The following is a 14,628-nucleotide window of genomic DNA, read 5'->3' as shown; positions in this document are numbered from 1 at the left end:
ATCCAAACCCCCTAATTTTCGAAAATAGGGTTTGAGCTTATCAAGTTTTAATTATTCAAAATTTAAGGCTTTCAAAACAACAATTAAGGAAACTAGATAAACCCTAAAATGGCTCCCTAATTTTCAAAAAAGGTCAAAGAGGCTAGGGTTTCAAGAACCCTAGCAAATTTTAAAAAATCTAAGGGTAGAGGCTAGGGTTTCAAGAACCCTAGCAATTTTCGAAAAATGCCTTCTTTAGGGTTTAATTTCTATAAACCCTAATTTTGATATATTTAACATTATGCAAGATCAACTGAAAACAATGGCTCTGATACCACTGATAAGTTTTATAGGTTACAAAAAAATATGTGGCGAAAAAACTTAACCCTAACTTCACATGTAACCTATTGGATCTAAGTTTTCTCTATTGATTGCAACAAACAATTGAACATCAAGAACCCTATGAATACTCCACTATTTTCGAAATTCATAAAGGGTTTTAGGGTTTACATACTTTTTGATTATTGTAGTAAATAATCAAACAATTCCTTATTGAACAAGCTTCAAAAAGTAAGCACCAGAAATCTCGTGTCTCTAATGGTTTGTACCCAAAACCTAGCAATTGAAGACTTGAGGGGAGAGAGGATGGAAGAGGTGATTTTCGGCTTTCTCTTCTTGAGGAGGAATGTCCGAAATTATGAGCCTCGAGGCTGCTTATATAGCTGAACAAGGAAACCCTCGATAACCTTAATTTGAATATAATATTAATATCTCAAATTAGGTACTTATCCACATTCCTACTTATCCTTAAAGATTAATCTAGAAACCTAATAAGGCTTCAAATTTTCGCTCATCCCTAGATTATTCTAGAATGTTTCTCTTGTTCAACTATTAAACAATGACAACTTTGGTCCTTGCACTTTCAAATTATCCAATTAATCTCAAAATCAAATCCAGTTAATTCATGATCAATTATCAATTAAATAATACTATTTCCAATTAACATATTAAAATCATAATATATCAATAAATTATTTATTTCTATTTATTAATCTTAAAATAAACCAATAAATTAACATCTCTTTCCAAAAGTCATTATGTTAATTACTAGTTTTGAGGGCAACCCAAAGGAACTTTGCTTTTAATTCAAGTCTATACCAATTTAGTTATTGTCTTAGACACCTAATCCAACAAGTTTCATCTCTAGTTGGATGTTGTTGCTGTCCCATATCCATGGTGGCCTCAGGTGTATCCAACAATCTAAATTCTTTAATGATTTAAACCTACATCATCCCTTGTGCCATGTTGTCTTTTTTTGTTCATCTAATAACTTAAGATTAGATTGTAAATACCAAGGTAAAATTTGTGTTATGCAAAACACCAAGGTCAAATCAAATACATCTCAGGCAAAAGATCGAAAAATATATGTATATTATCAACTAGTTGTGAGACCCATGTATTACATGGGTTAATTTAAAAAAAAGTTAAATATAAAAGTCAAAATATTTGAGAACTTTGAATTTATAAGAAAATAAGAAAAATAATGAATTATTATAATATAAATGTTTTTTATCTTTCAAATTTAAACAAATAATTTAAATGAATAAAAGAATTTACTGAGCTTTAATTTTAGAATTTTGAAATTAAAAAGTAAGTTCATTAATGAAATTGATTTTTTTTTGAAACAACAACGATTTTATAACAACCCCAACCTTCCAGCAAGGAGCTAAAGAAAGGAAAAGGGCAAGGAACAGTTACAAATACAACACATACACATAAACGCCACAGAAAGGGAAAACAATGATAAGTACGCAACTACACATCAGAGCTTGGCAAATGGGGACATAGTTCATTCCTCCCAGGCTATAGAACCACATTTACTCCTGCTTTTACTCCAGAGATGCACCATAGAAATTATCCTATCAGCACATTGTGAGGGACTATAAAAAACATTGTTAAAGGCTCTCTCATTCCGAAATTTCCAGACCCCCCATAAGAGACCATAACACACTGCTCTGAGTCTATCTCTGCGCCTAACATTTTGTCCCCAATTATTGATGAATTCATGTAGTTCAATCACTGAATGAAAATCTGTAATGGGAATACCACACCACCGAAAAAGTATCTCCCTGATAGTAACCGCATGGGGACATGAGATGAGAAGGTGATCTACATCCTCTTTTTCATTAATGCATGCACTACAAAAATTTGTGAGAGTCTCTACTCCGCGTTCCCTGAGAGCCGTTAGCGTTGGTATCCTCCTTTGAATCGCCCTCCAAATGAAGCAATTGACCTTAATGGGCACGACATTGGACCATGTGAAGTCAGGTAATTGTATATGGGGCTCACGCATTTTATCAATTGCTCTTCTCAATGCCCCTACAGTGAATCTACCATCTGCATCTAATTTGCTATGCCAAACATCCATACCTTCTGATAGTTGCACTGACTCCATCTCATTCATAAATTGAGCAAAACCGGTTGTCTGACTCATGATTGCAGGACTCCCAGTCCAATGTCCCATAAATTTGCCATCAAAGAATCTTTCCGCCACTGCATAATTTTTCCTCTGTTCGAAATTGTAAAGCTCCGGATATTTTTGTCTTAGTTGGAACTGATCTAACCAGATATCGGACCAAAATGACGTGTTATCCCCATATTTTATACTAATATCAAATATGTCTCTCTAATCCATCTTGTTCCTGTTTAAGCCTTTACTTATCAACGCTATGTTGTGCCAAACACCAGGAATATTTCTATTTGCAATGCAGTCATGTGGCTTGTTGATTAAGTTATGTATGCTGACAACAATCCTCCTCCAAAGAGAGTGATTTTCATGTTTTAAATGCCACCACCATTTCACTATCAAGCCCACGTTTAATGCTCTAATGGATCCAACACCGAGACCTCCTGCAGATTTTGAAGCAATTACCTTTTCCCAACTGACCCAGTGTATTTTCCGTTTGTCTTCATCACCACCCCATAAAAATCTTCTTCGGATACTCTCCAACTTTTCAGTCACAGCCAAAGGTGCAGGAAATAGGGAAAAGTAATATGTGGGCAAGTTTCCAAGAACAGAGGAAAGTAGTGTGAGCCTACCCCCAAATGAGAGTGCCTTAGATTTCCATTTGGATAACTTAGATTGGAATTTTTCTACGATGGGAGCCCAATTTTTTCTGAGATTCATATTGGCTCCTACGGGAACCCCTAAGTATGTGAATGGCATGAGACCAACTTCGCACCCTAGAATTCCCGCCCAATTGTTAACTTCACATTCCGGTGCCCCAATACCGAAAACTCAAGACTTTTGAAAGTTTACTTTGAGCTCCGAAGAAATGTGGAAGCATTTTAGGATGCGTGTTAGGTTCTTTAGATTCGCTCTATCCCATTCACCGACAAACAGTGTGTCGTCCGCATAGAATAAATGAGTGAGTAACGGACCCCCGTTTGGAAGTTGAACCCCATTGAAGATGCCTTTATCTCGAGCGGCTTCCAAAGCTACATTCAGACCTTCCATGGCTATGATGAATAGGAACGGTGATAATGGATCGCCTTGCCTAACTCCTTTGGAAATTTGGAATTCATCGGTGGGAGAACCATTGATTATCACCGAGGCACGAGACGAATGCAAGCAACCACGGATCCATGATCTCCATTTGGAACCAAACCCCATTTGATCTAATGTGTTATCCAAATACTCCCAATTAACCGAATCAAACGCCTTATCGAAATCGACCTTGAATAGTAAGATCTTTTTCTTTGTTTTCTTTGCCCATGAGTTTAACTCATTGATCACCAAGGGTCCATCAAGTATATTGCGCCCTTCCACATAGGCTGATTGCACATCCCCAATGATTCCACCAATGACTTTCTTAAGTCTTGTTGCAAGTAGTTTTGAGATGATTTTGTAAATGCACCCGATTAGACTGATAGGTCTATAATCAGAGAGAGATGTTGGGTCCTTAACCGTTGGTGCTAATGTGATGAAAGAAGAGTTGCACCCGCGAGCTAGGGTACCATATTTGTCAAAATGGAATACACATTTCATCACATCATCCTTTAGAGTTTCCCAAAACGCTTTAATGAACTTGAAATTGAATCCGTCCGGACCCGGGGCTTTGTCACTACCACATGCCCACACCGCTGCTTTTACTTCTTCAATAGAGAACGAAGCTTCAAGGCCAATAGCGTCCATCATAGACAGTGTTTTGAAGTAAGGGCTAACCAGCTTGGGTCTAGTATGATGTGTTTCTGTGAACTTGTTTTGAAAGAAGCAAAGTACCTCGGCTTTGACTTCTGTCACCGAATCAACCCACACGTAGGTGAAATTTATGTGAAATTTATTATTACATTTATTACATTAAAATATTATGTGAAATTTAATGAAATAGAAAAACTTAGAGGTGACAATTGATGACACGACACAACAAAAATACACGACACGAAACGAAATTGGGACGAAATCGAAATTCGAATTCGTGTTTGTGTCAAGTATAAAAAACACGATGTCGTGTCGTGTTCGTGTTCAAAATTCGACACAAAATTGACACGATTTAGCATTTTTCAGTCATGTTTTTCGTGTTTGTCATGTTATGTATGATTAGGTATTAATTAAATAAATTAATTGTTATATTATATCATCTTTATTGTGTCGTATCGTGTTTGTTGTTTTTTAATCGGTTCGTTTTTGTGTTGGTTGAAAAAAACACGACATCATGTCGTGTCATGTTCGTGTTACAAAAAAACTTTGTCGTGTCGTGTCGTGTCAGACAAAAACACGACACAATGGCCCGATTTGCCACCCCTAGAAAAACTCATAAAATGACATATGGGAAAAAAATTAATTCAAAATAACCACAAAATGACATTTGACAAATTGAATGAGAGTGTGACAAATGACAAAAAAAAATCTTTATTTATTAGAGAAAATATTTACATGTTTGAAATAATAAGTAATTATGGAACTCTTGACTATATTATCTTATCTAAACCCCAACTTTAGAACATAACATAATGGATTCTTTCCTTAAAATTTTCACTCCCGAGAACCTCGAAGCATTTAAATCATTGTGATGAATATGTTCGATACGTATAAGAGCAGATTTCCTGGAATATTTTTGCTTGAATAAGTTTATTGTGGTAACATTATTTTTGGGAGAATCACAAGTTCACGGTGTCCACAAACAATAACATGAAATTGTTCGATTTGAAAAAAAACACTAATGAATTATTAAAATCAAACACAATTGATGATGTAGTAGCTTTGGTGCCACGTTAACACCCAATTCCAACTCTGGATGATAATCGGTAATTGGAAGGGTCCCACTAAAATGTTCAACGTTTGAACAAAATTGTAAAATGTGATTTTCAATTTAGAACAAAAAACTATAATACCAAAACCGATTTTTTTTACTTACATGGTGTTTTTCATACAATTTCCAAAAGTCGATCCAAAACCAATGATATTAAAAATTCAAAACTCCAAAACCCATTGTAATCAATTTATCTTTAGAAAATATACCATGATAATAAATATTTACGATTTATATTTTTTTGAAAGAGATTTACGATTCATATTGTTTACATAGCAAAACACTATAATAAATTTCTTAAAGTATTATGTGTATACTAAACACCGCATACGTTCATTCATGGTCTCGTCAGTTTAAAACTAAACTCAACCAGTTAAACACAAGATTCGGTAAGATTTTACGAATACAATAAGATTTTGTATCAGGTTCTTATTTATGTGCGAAAAACATGAACAAACACTTATTAACGAGGTTGGTTTCAAAACAATTGTTTAACCAATTCATCTTTTAAGTTTTTTTATCTGATTTAAAACTTTTAAAACTAACGGGTATGGTGTCTAACAATGTCTCCGCATTTAATCTCATATCCACTCGATGCATTTTTATGTTGATATAATTATGTGGCGTAATCTAATGCCTCAAACATTTGTATATTTTGTTTGTATCTATGACTTTAATAACTATGCATCAAGATATAGAGTGTCATTGTCATTTGAATTTAAGGTGCATAAATATATCGCCACCTAAAGATACCTACAAAAAGAACGTAGTTATCGAGGGACGATGTTTGCTGTCGACATTAAAACCCTAGTAGAATGCCGACGGCATACACGTCTACACTACCACACCACTCAGCCTAATTCAATTTTTATCATTTTTATAATTTAGGAAGTTTGTAAGCAAAATGCAAAAGAAATTTTGAGAGAAAAGGTGAAATAGAAATAGAAGTAGAAGGTAGATGGAGTACGTGGCATTATGGGGTGGCAAGTTGCGGCCTCCCCATTGGATGGCGAGCTTAAAGAAAAAGCCCTTATAAATCGACGCGGCGGCTAAAATGTCCTAAACTCAAACGACAAACACGCACACTTCTCTTCTCCCCCAAATTTCTCATACATAAATATGAAATTGGGGCAAATTTCTTCAAAATTGAATCTCTGTTTTTGATCTAATTTCGGTTACTTTTGTCAAAATCCAACCATGTCAACGGAGGAGCCACCGTTCTCCACCTCGGCCTTGTCAGCGCTTGATAAACCACTTCATCAGCTGACTGAAGACGACATTTCTCAGCTCACTCGCGAAGACTGCCGCCGGTATCTCAAGCAAAAAGGTGCACTTCGCGACGCTTGTTCTTTTCGTTTCTTGGAGGCGTTTTTTGCGTTTGTGTTTGAATTTTGCTTATTTGATGTACGTACAGGGATGAGACGGCCGTCGTGGAACAAATCGCAGGCGATCCAGCAAGTAATTATGCTAAAAGCGTTGCTTGAACCGGCACCGGAATCCGGAGATGGTAGCCGGAAGCTCTACATTACTTCACGGCAACAACAAACCCCAACCACTCGTGTACGTTTCACCGATATCATTATCTCCACTCGTTTCCCTAATTATTTTTTAAATTAATTGTGAACGCTAATATAATATTGTTAACAAAGTTACTGACATGCTTATACTTTATGCTTTTGTATATTATATTACTATTTGATCCACGATTACTTTACTGTGTTACCTGCTAACTTTGATTAATTATATAAAACTATCAAATGTAGGTCCAAAATGGAACAAGTGCGGATACGGAGATCTCTCTTTCAGCGGAAGAATCAGTTCCAGGTCACCGCAATGATACAGAGAAGTCTGATTTTTTGGGTGATAATGATTCTGCTCCTCCTGGGTAACCTCTCAAATCATTTTATCGCTATCTAATGTAGTGAGTATACATGTTTCATGATTGATGCCCTAATTTGATAAGAAAGGCTTTTTCTCTTTTGCCCATTGTCATTATAAATGAATTTGGTTTAAGCTCAACATCATTACCCCCCTAAACATGACTTTCTTGTATAATTTGTATTGCTCCTTTCATATATATTGCATTTTGGTTGATGATGCATATACGAATTTGGATTAACCTATTACAAGTTTGGGGTGGGGACTGTTACATATACAATTATACATCGGTAAAGCCTGCATCTATAGAAATGTTAAATTAATGATAGAAATGTAGTTTAGAGAATCAAGTTATTTAAGTTTAACTGAGGTTGTATATCCTTAATGAGACTTCAAGAAGGTGTTATTCAATCTCTTTCTCAGGGTATCCACTACCTATATTTTGGCTTATTGTATGTGATGGAAGTTAAAAACTTGACATAACAAGGTTTTAACTGACTAACGATAAACATCATAATATAAGGTTCTTGCATGTACAATCACATCAAGTAATCGAATACTTTATGACTTTACCCCAAACTAAGTGGGAGTAGGTTGAATAAAACTCTTCAGCCAATTAGTACTCTACAACATAGTGGCTCTAATAGGGATGTTACATTTGGTGTCATCTGACTAACAGTTACCCTTTTTCTAAGTGTGGCCCATTACTATTGAAAGGAAGTAACAGTTGACCTAATATATTAGTGTTGCCTTTTTTGATTTACCCTATTTATGACTTTTCCAACTATAAACTATTAAGTGGTTTGTACATTAGCATTTCCGGAAGATACATCTATAATTGTTTTCCATCTTTATTGATGACTGAATAATCAACTGCTCAAATCCGGCTTACAAACCCTCACATAAATCGTAAGATTGACCTGTGAGATAAAATAGGGTATATAAACCCTATTTATATACCCTGTATTTATTCATATATTAATCAAAACTGGAAGACAAAGTTACTTAAAATTTATCAGAAAATGAGTAAAGTTATAATTGAATCTTCCAGGATTGGTGGTGTGATAGAGGAGGCAAAAGGACAGATGACAATATTTTATAGTGGGAAGGTGAATGTGTATGATGATATCCCAGCTGATAAGGTATATATATTATATAATATCTTATTATGCGAAATCAGCTTGTAATTAATTTAATTAATGTCAATGTCAGTAACTGAGTAATTTCATTTCAGGCACGTGCCTTATTGCAGCTTGCTGCAAGTCCTCTTCAGTTTCCTCATGAAGATCCAGTTGATGGAAACATGTTGCAACAACCTCAAAACATCAATCTTCCAATCTTGCAAACAGGTACAAAAAAAAAAAAAAAAAAAGTATCATGTATTTCACCCTGAAACAAGAAGTAGTATTACTAAGTTCAGTTGACTTATGCAGTGAGAACGACTGATAACTATCGATTGAACAAAGAGGAAAGCAGCATATCGCGTGAAGAAATCTCTGGTAAATAAATATACCAAAATTGACCTGTAAATGATGTTTTTCTGCTTTTGACAATTTTGTGATTAAATTTTGAAAGCTGAAGGTTCAGCAAGCAGAAAAGCATCGGTGCAAAGATATCTGGAGAAGCGGAAAGATAGGTAATATCTTGAATTCTATACATGGGTAAATCCGTCATATTTTTCTGACATATCTGTTAGTTAAAGGTTTAAGAGCAAGAGAAAAGGAGGAGGAACGTTTGATGTTTACATAAACAGTCAACAGATTAATGAGCAGTCAAGCAGGAGCACCACCTGCTCACCACCTCCGGTCAGACCACCCAACACCCCTAACCGCTTTAGCTAAATTTAATGCGCCACCTATGCATACCACAACTCTCTCTCTGCCATCCTTGCTGACCAAAGGTAAAACAACTTTTCCAATTTTATGTCATCTAGCTTTTACCAAATACCAAATCATATTTATTTTATTTAATAAAAGTGATTTCAAATTCAACTTGTTGTGTAGGCCGTTTTTCCTTTGAAGATGACGAAGGATGTGATGTGAGGACTTTAAGAATTCGTTAAAGGTAAATATATTCAACTTAATTAAGATATGGTAGGCATCAAGTAGAACATGGAGATTAATTTGTAGTTTGAAGCTTTTAAAAGATGTTAGGATTTTGAGGTGCTTGCTTGCTTTTGTAGTACTCTGCTACTAGTCTTTGACCTTTGTTGTTGTATGTTATGTTCATGGGGGGCAATGGTTTTGTAAGAATGAATGTTGCTGGTTGCTTAAGGCGTTTAAAACTTGAGAGTTGAGACTTTTCTGAATGGTAAATACTACATATTTTATGACATTTATGTTTTACTTTCATCTTCTTCAATGAGACAAACAAAAATTACAATTTTTGTCTTATTGATACCACTCTTAGTCTAATGCATACCAGGGATGAAAACCGTAACAAAAAAAAATACCATAAAGATGGAAAAGTAATTGTGAATTAAATGGAAAAGCGTTTAAAAAATATATATATAACATAAAACTGAATCGAACTTAAGTTTGATTAAGTCATAGTTTAGCTTTATTGGTTTGGATCGAGGTTTGCATATTTTAAAATATCTGTAAAGAGAATAAGTTGGGAGGCCTTAAACACCTAAATCGTGTTGCAGACAAGTTTTAAACGTTGATGGAAAGTGTGCACACTGCACACTAGTCCCTACCCCATGTGCCATGCGGATTGTGTGGATTTGTGGGGTGTTGCTGAGTTGGGCCACGCTTGTATCTTGGGCCCAGATGGTTGTTGATACATGTTTATGTTGCTCCCTGTGAGTTCACTTGGGGAGTTGGGGTGTTTAATCAAGTTAATTTAATTATGTTGTATCACTATTTGGGATGAAACGACGACAGAGAAGGCAATATAAGCCTACATTTTAATTGTCATTGATATTCATGTTAAGGAAAACCAATTTAAATTAAATAAAAATAATCTATACATCTTCATATATGGTATTATAGGAAAGATCTCGATTAAAAAAATTGTTGATGTTTTATCTGGAATCTATAAAAGAATTTTTTTATCTTTACATGCACACACCATTAGTGATTTAACATGAATATTTATTTATGAATAAAGTCGTAAAAGGGTGTGCATTAAATGGTTGTACATTGCGTATTCGAAGATTGTGCTTAAGTTGCGCCTATCCTATCGTAGAAGTATGTGCATGGAAATCAAAACGAAGAACCGATATGATATTTTTGTACTGAGCATTAATGGATTTATATGTCTTGAAGATTTAATTGGTAAGTATAACGCTTAGGTGTTTTAGTATACATAATACATTGTCATTAAGGGTAAAATAAAGTCTCCAAATACGTATTCAAATGGATGTAAATTTTAAGGCTTGAAATATATATATAGAAACTAGAGGCATGTCCAAAATGTATGATTATCATCAATGACAAAAAGGCGAAGTACGAACGTACAATGTCATTCATTCATATAAGGTCGTGGTTGGATGCTTAAATTGGTATTAAGTTTCATCAAGAAAATGTACGTTTGCAAGGAGGATTTAAGATTCAAATATGACAAAAGAATGTCCTATCCTAATCAATTAAAATCTAGAAAAATATTGTACAACACTCGCCAGAACAATGTACAAAAAATGAAGCAAAAATGTATAAAACTAATGCTTCAGACAAAAAAATGTATAAAACTAATGCTTAGAAACGTTGTAAACGAAGTTTTTGTTTTAAATAAATATAAAATTTTAAAATCCACGTGGCTGGTAATCCAAATAAACAATGTAATTGTTAATAGGGGTAGTTTTGTAAATTCATACATACCTCAATTATACAATTCGATTATGGGACTTTGAATAATATTTGGTTATCTATCAATTCCACTTAAATGAGCCATTTATTTCTTTTATAGTACTGTTTTTAAAAGGTGACGAGGCTACGTTCTAAAAACACTGTTTTTTTGTTGAATATGTATGGTATAATTAAATTCTCATTTTTGTTGACGTTTAGTTGCTTTTTATACATAATTTATCATCAAACTTTTTCTAGTGTTTTAGAAAATACCATTATAACTGGATTTAGCGGTTCTGACAACTTTGACGTATCCGACGAGTCTCCGACAATACATGAGTTTTCCGGCCCTTTTTGAGTTTTCTTAACCATCTTTGAATTTCTCGGTCAAGACGAACACACACACATACACATACACACACTCCTCTCTCTCTCATGAAAGCACACAATTTTTTGAATATACTATTTTCCGGGTTACGGATCAAATTTGAACCAATGTCGAGTTTTTTTCCTGGGTTTATACCTTAAGAACACAACAACACACACAAGAATCTCATACACATGAAATATGAACTCGGAACACATTCAAGAACAAAATAACACACAAAAACACATAAGAAATCTAGATTCTAGTTTAAGAACTCTAAATAAATTTCGGGTTTTAAATTAGATTTTGGATTTTAAAGCTTGAAGTGAATCAATCTTGTATAATTCACAAGAATACATGTACACATTAAAGCTTGAAGCGAATAGGGTTTTGAAGTGACTCGACCTTAGATATGGAAAATGTGGGTTTTGATTTCTCAAATGCAATAAGATTTAAGGTTTTGTTGGACGATGAAAATGAACAAAGTTTATGGGTTTTTGGACGATGAACAAGATGAAGATGTTCAACAGATGTGAGTTTTTTAGATCCCACACAAACACACATCTGCTTGTCTTCCAGATTCAATTTTAGACGCATATTCCTGTCCTTCCATTCGATTTCACATCCATACTTGCTTTCAAATTTATCACTCCATTGATGAAATCGATTTGGAGTGGTTGTGTCTTTAAAGGTTTATTGATCTGTAAAATGGATGAACTACAAATTACGGGGTTAAAGTACATCCATGTCAAATTTTTTACTGCCAAGAAGTCACAAAAAAAACTCGTTCGATCGAAGACTCGTTAAAGAAGATGACTAGAGAGTCGTCGGAGATGAGAAAATCACTGAAAACCTACAATAACAGGTCATAATGGTATTTTGTGAACATCTACAACAAGTTAAACGATAAATTATGTATAAAAATAACTAAATGTGAACAAAACCAATAGTTTGTTACTCTCCTGAGTCATTTTTCAAATATGTATCTATTGAATAAATACATTGGATGATAAGAAAATTAATTTCAAAATCCAAAGTAACTTTACAAAAATCATTTAGCGAAATGAGTAGATACAAAAATCATTCCAGATCTTATGTGGTTTTAAACGGGAACTCGGGTGAAGAATTCCAGTTGTATAAAGGGTTGAGGCAGGGAGATCCTATCTCTTCTTTTATTTTTATTATTATCATGGAAGGTCTTCATGTGGCTATGGAAGATGCAATAGCCAATGGTATTTTTATGGTGTCCCATTGGGAACATGTGATCTTCGTATTTATCATCTTTTCTATGTAGATGACGCATTCTTTATGGGGGAATGGGATGAGAGGAATGTGCATAATCTTATTCAAATTTTACGGTGTTTTTATATGGTGTCGGGTTTGAAGATTAATCTCTCCAAATCTAATTTATTAGGGGTTGGAATGGTCTTTCCGAAAGTCATCTCTATGGATTCTATTACTGGTTGTTCTCCGGCTGCTTTCCCGTTTTCTTATCTTGGTGCTCCAGTGGGTGGATCTATGGTGCGTGTCAAATCTTGGGATGTGATTATAGATCGATTTCGTAAAAGACTTTCTTCTTGGAAGATAAAGCTTCTTTACATCAATGGTAGGTTAACTCTTATTAAATATGTTTTCGGAAGTTTAGGTATTTACTACTTTTCCCTTTTTCAGAGTTCCTGCTACTGTTTGTAAGTTGTTAGAGTCTCGTAGAGCTCATTTTTTTGGAGGTATGGATGATGAGCATAGACATATACACTGGGTGAAGCGGAAGACTATTCTCAATTCGCGAGATAATGGTGGGTTAGAAATTGAGGGCTTGGATGCTTTTAACATGGCCTTACTTTATAAATGGAGGTGGAGGTTTGCTCTTGAAGGTGATACTTTATGGCTTCGGCTTATAAAGTTCTTATATGGTAAGGATGGTGGTTTTTTGAATGGTCCCCGAAAAAATTTGGGTGGGGGCGTTTGGCATAAAATCATTGGCTCTATTAATCAACTACATGAAAGGGGTGTGGTGGATAAGAATTTGATGAATATGGTGATTGGGGATGGCACTACGATGTTTTGTTGGGAGGATGCTTGGTGTGGAGGAGTGATCCTGAAAGACATTTTTCCTAGACTTTATGTTCTCTCTGATTCTCAGAATGCTCTAATTATGTAGTTTTGGTCATCCTCTGGTTGGGATTTTAGTTGGCGACGTCCTATTAGGGGAGGAATTGAAACTTTTCAATTTCAAAGTTTATTGGAATTGCTTAGTTCTGTGGAGTTGGGATCTAAACTTGATAGATGGAATTGGGAGTTAGATAAACTCTGGATTTTTTTTGGTTAGTTCAACTAGAAGATACATTGATGCTTTTCACCTTAGTGGGTGGTATGGTTACCAGATGAAATAAGTTTATGTAACGCTTGGTCCAGGTATGAATTAATTCTAATTGTTTTTAAAATATTGGAAGGAACTCGACGAGTTGGGAGGATCCAACTCGACGAGTAGAGAGCTTTCCAGCCGCATAGATTGGAGGACATACTCGACGAGTTGGGGAGCCCCAACTCGATGAGTTGGCACTGGAAAGTAAAACCCTAATTTTTCGGGTATTGCACCTTATTTAAAGAAATTAAATCCTAGGACTGGCCTCCTTACCAGCCTCCTTGCCCAGAGAAAACTCTAGAATTGCCTTCATCCTTGTTCATTGAGTTTTGAGAGTGTTTGAGTGATTGTTGAAGATTTTTGAAGGAGGTTTTGAAGAGAGAAGTATCAATATTGGAGGAGTGAACTTGGATCCAGAAACTCTACATCAAAGGCAACATCTCAGAGGTATAAAGTCATAACCTTGACATGTAGCTTATTAGATCTCATCTTTTGTAGTTTTGGGCTTGGTTTCGGGACTTTGGCTTAGATGTCCAAATAAAAGAGGTTTCTAGAGGTTGAAGGTGTAGATCTGGCCTCTATAAGACATGTAGAGGATTAAAGTTGCAAACTTTAATAGCCTCCATGTCCCATTCATGCAATATGTTCATTTTTAAGCCTAAAGTGGACCTTGGAGTGTGTTTCAAGCTTGCATGGATGTAAATTTAGAAACTTTACGTGCTTTTTCTACCCTTGGACATCAGATATGTAATTTAGAACGTTGTAGTAAGGGTTTGAGGGCTTAATGGGTCAAGACCTTCCTTAAAGGAACTAGGGTTTGGGTTTAGAGCTTATTGGGTGAACCTTGGGGGTAAAGCTGGAAACTTTACCCTTCAATACATCTCTAGGGATGTGGATCTGAAGTTTGGAGCCATTGGATTCAAGGAAAAGGGATTAATG

At 35.0% G+C, this 14,628-nt stretch overlaps 3 protein-coding genes across 6 annotated transcripts; 2 read left to right on the top strand and 1 right to left on the bottom strand.

The window, feature by feature from the left end:
• Positions 1 to 1,828: 1,828 nt before the first annotated feature.
• LOC111901077 (uncharacterized) lies at positions 1,829 to 2,473 on the bottom strand. The gene has a single exon (XM_023896947.1). It carries the CDS (start codon positions 2,471 to 2,473, stop codon positions 1,829 to 1,831), a length of 645 nt encoding a protein of 214 aa, XP_023752715.1.
• Positions 2,474 to 6,339: 3,866 nt separating this feature from the next.
• LOC111901072 (protein TIFY 4B) lies at positions 6,340 to 9,503 on the top strand. 4 transcript variants are annotated; one of them, XM_023896940.3, is made up of 9 exons: positions 6,341 to 6,618; positions 6,706 to 6,851; positions 7,055 to 7,176; positions 8,221 to 8,311; positions 8,404 to 8,518; positions 8,603 to 8,668; positions 8,751 to 8,805; positions 8,872 to 9,069; positions 9,173 to 9,503. In XM_023896940.3, exons 1-8 carry the CDS (start codon positions 6,489 to 6,491, stop codon positions 9,008 to 9,010), a joined length of 864 nt encoding a protein of 287 aa, XP_023752708.1. In that variant the 5' UTR covers positions 6,341 to 6,488; the 3' UTR covers positions 9,011 to 9,069; positions 9,173 to 9,503. The 4 variants fall into 4 exon arrangements, with proteins under 4 accessions (XP_023752710.1, XP_023752709.1, XP_023752708.1 ...); XM_023896939.3 differs by having other exon boundaries at positions 6,342 to 6,618; positions 8,745 to 8,805; XM_023896942.3 differs by lacking the exon at positions 9,173 to 9,503 and having other exon boundaries at positions 6,340 to 6,618; positions 8,866 to 9,003.
• A 3,010-nt stretch (positions 9,504 to 12,513) lies between these two features.
• On the top strand, positions 12,514 to 13,485 carry LOC111901076 (uncharacterized mitochondrial protein AtMg00310-like). Its single transcript, XM_023896946.1, has 3 exons — positions 12,514 to 12,556; positions 12,619 to 12,845; positions 12,970 to 13,485. Exons 1-3 carry the CDS (start codon positions 12,514 to 12,516, stop codon positions 13,483 to 13,485), a joined length of 786 nt encoding a protein of 261 aa, XP_023752714.1.
• Positions 13,486 to 14,628: the final 1,143 nt, after the last annotated feature.

The sequence above is a fragment of the Lactuca sativa genome, chromosome 5 (assembly GCF_002870075.4).
Source record: "Lactuca sativa cultivar Salinas chromosome 5, Lsat_Salinas_v11, whole genome shotgun sequence".
NCBI classification, from domain to species: Eukaryota; Viridiplantae; Streptophyta; class Magnoliopsida; order Asterales; family Asteraceae; genus Lactuca; species Lactuca sativa.
The sequence above is the reverse complement of the archived record's forward strand: the minus strand, read 5'-3'. Positions and strand labels throughout refer to the sequence as shown.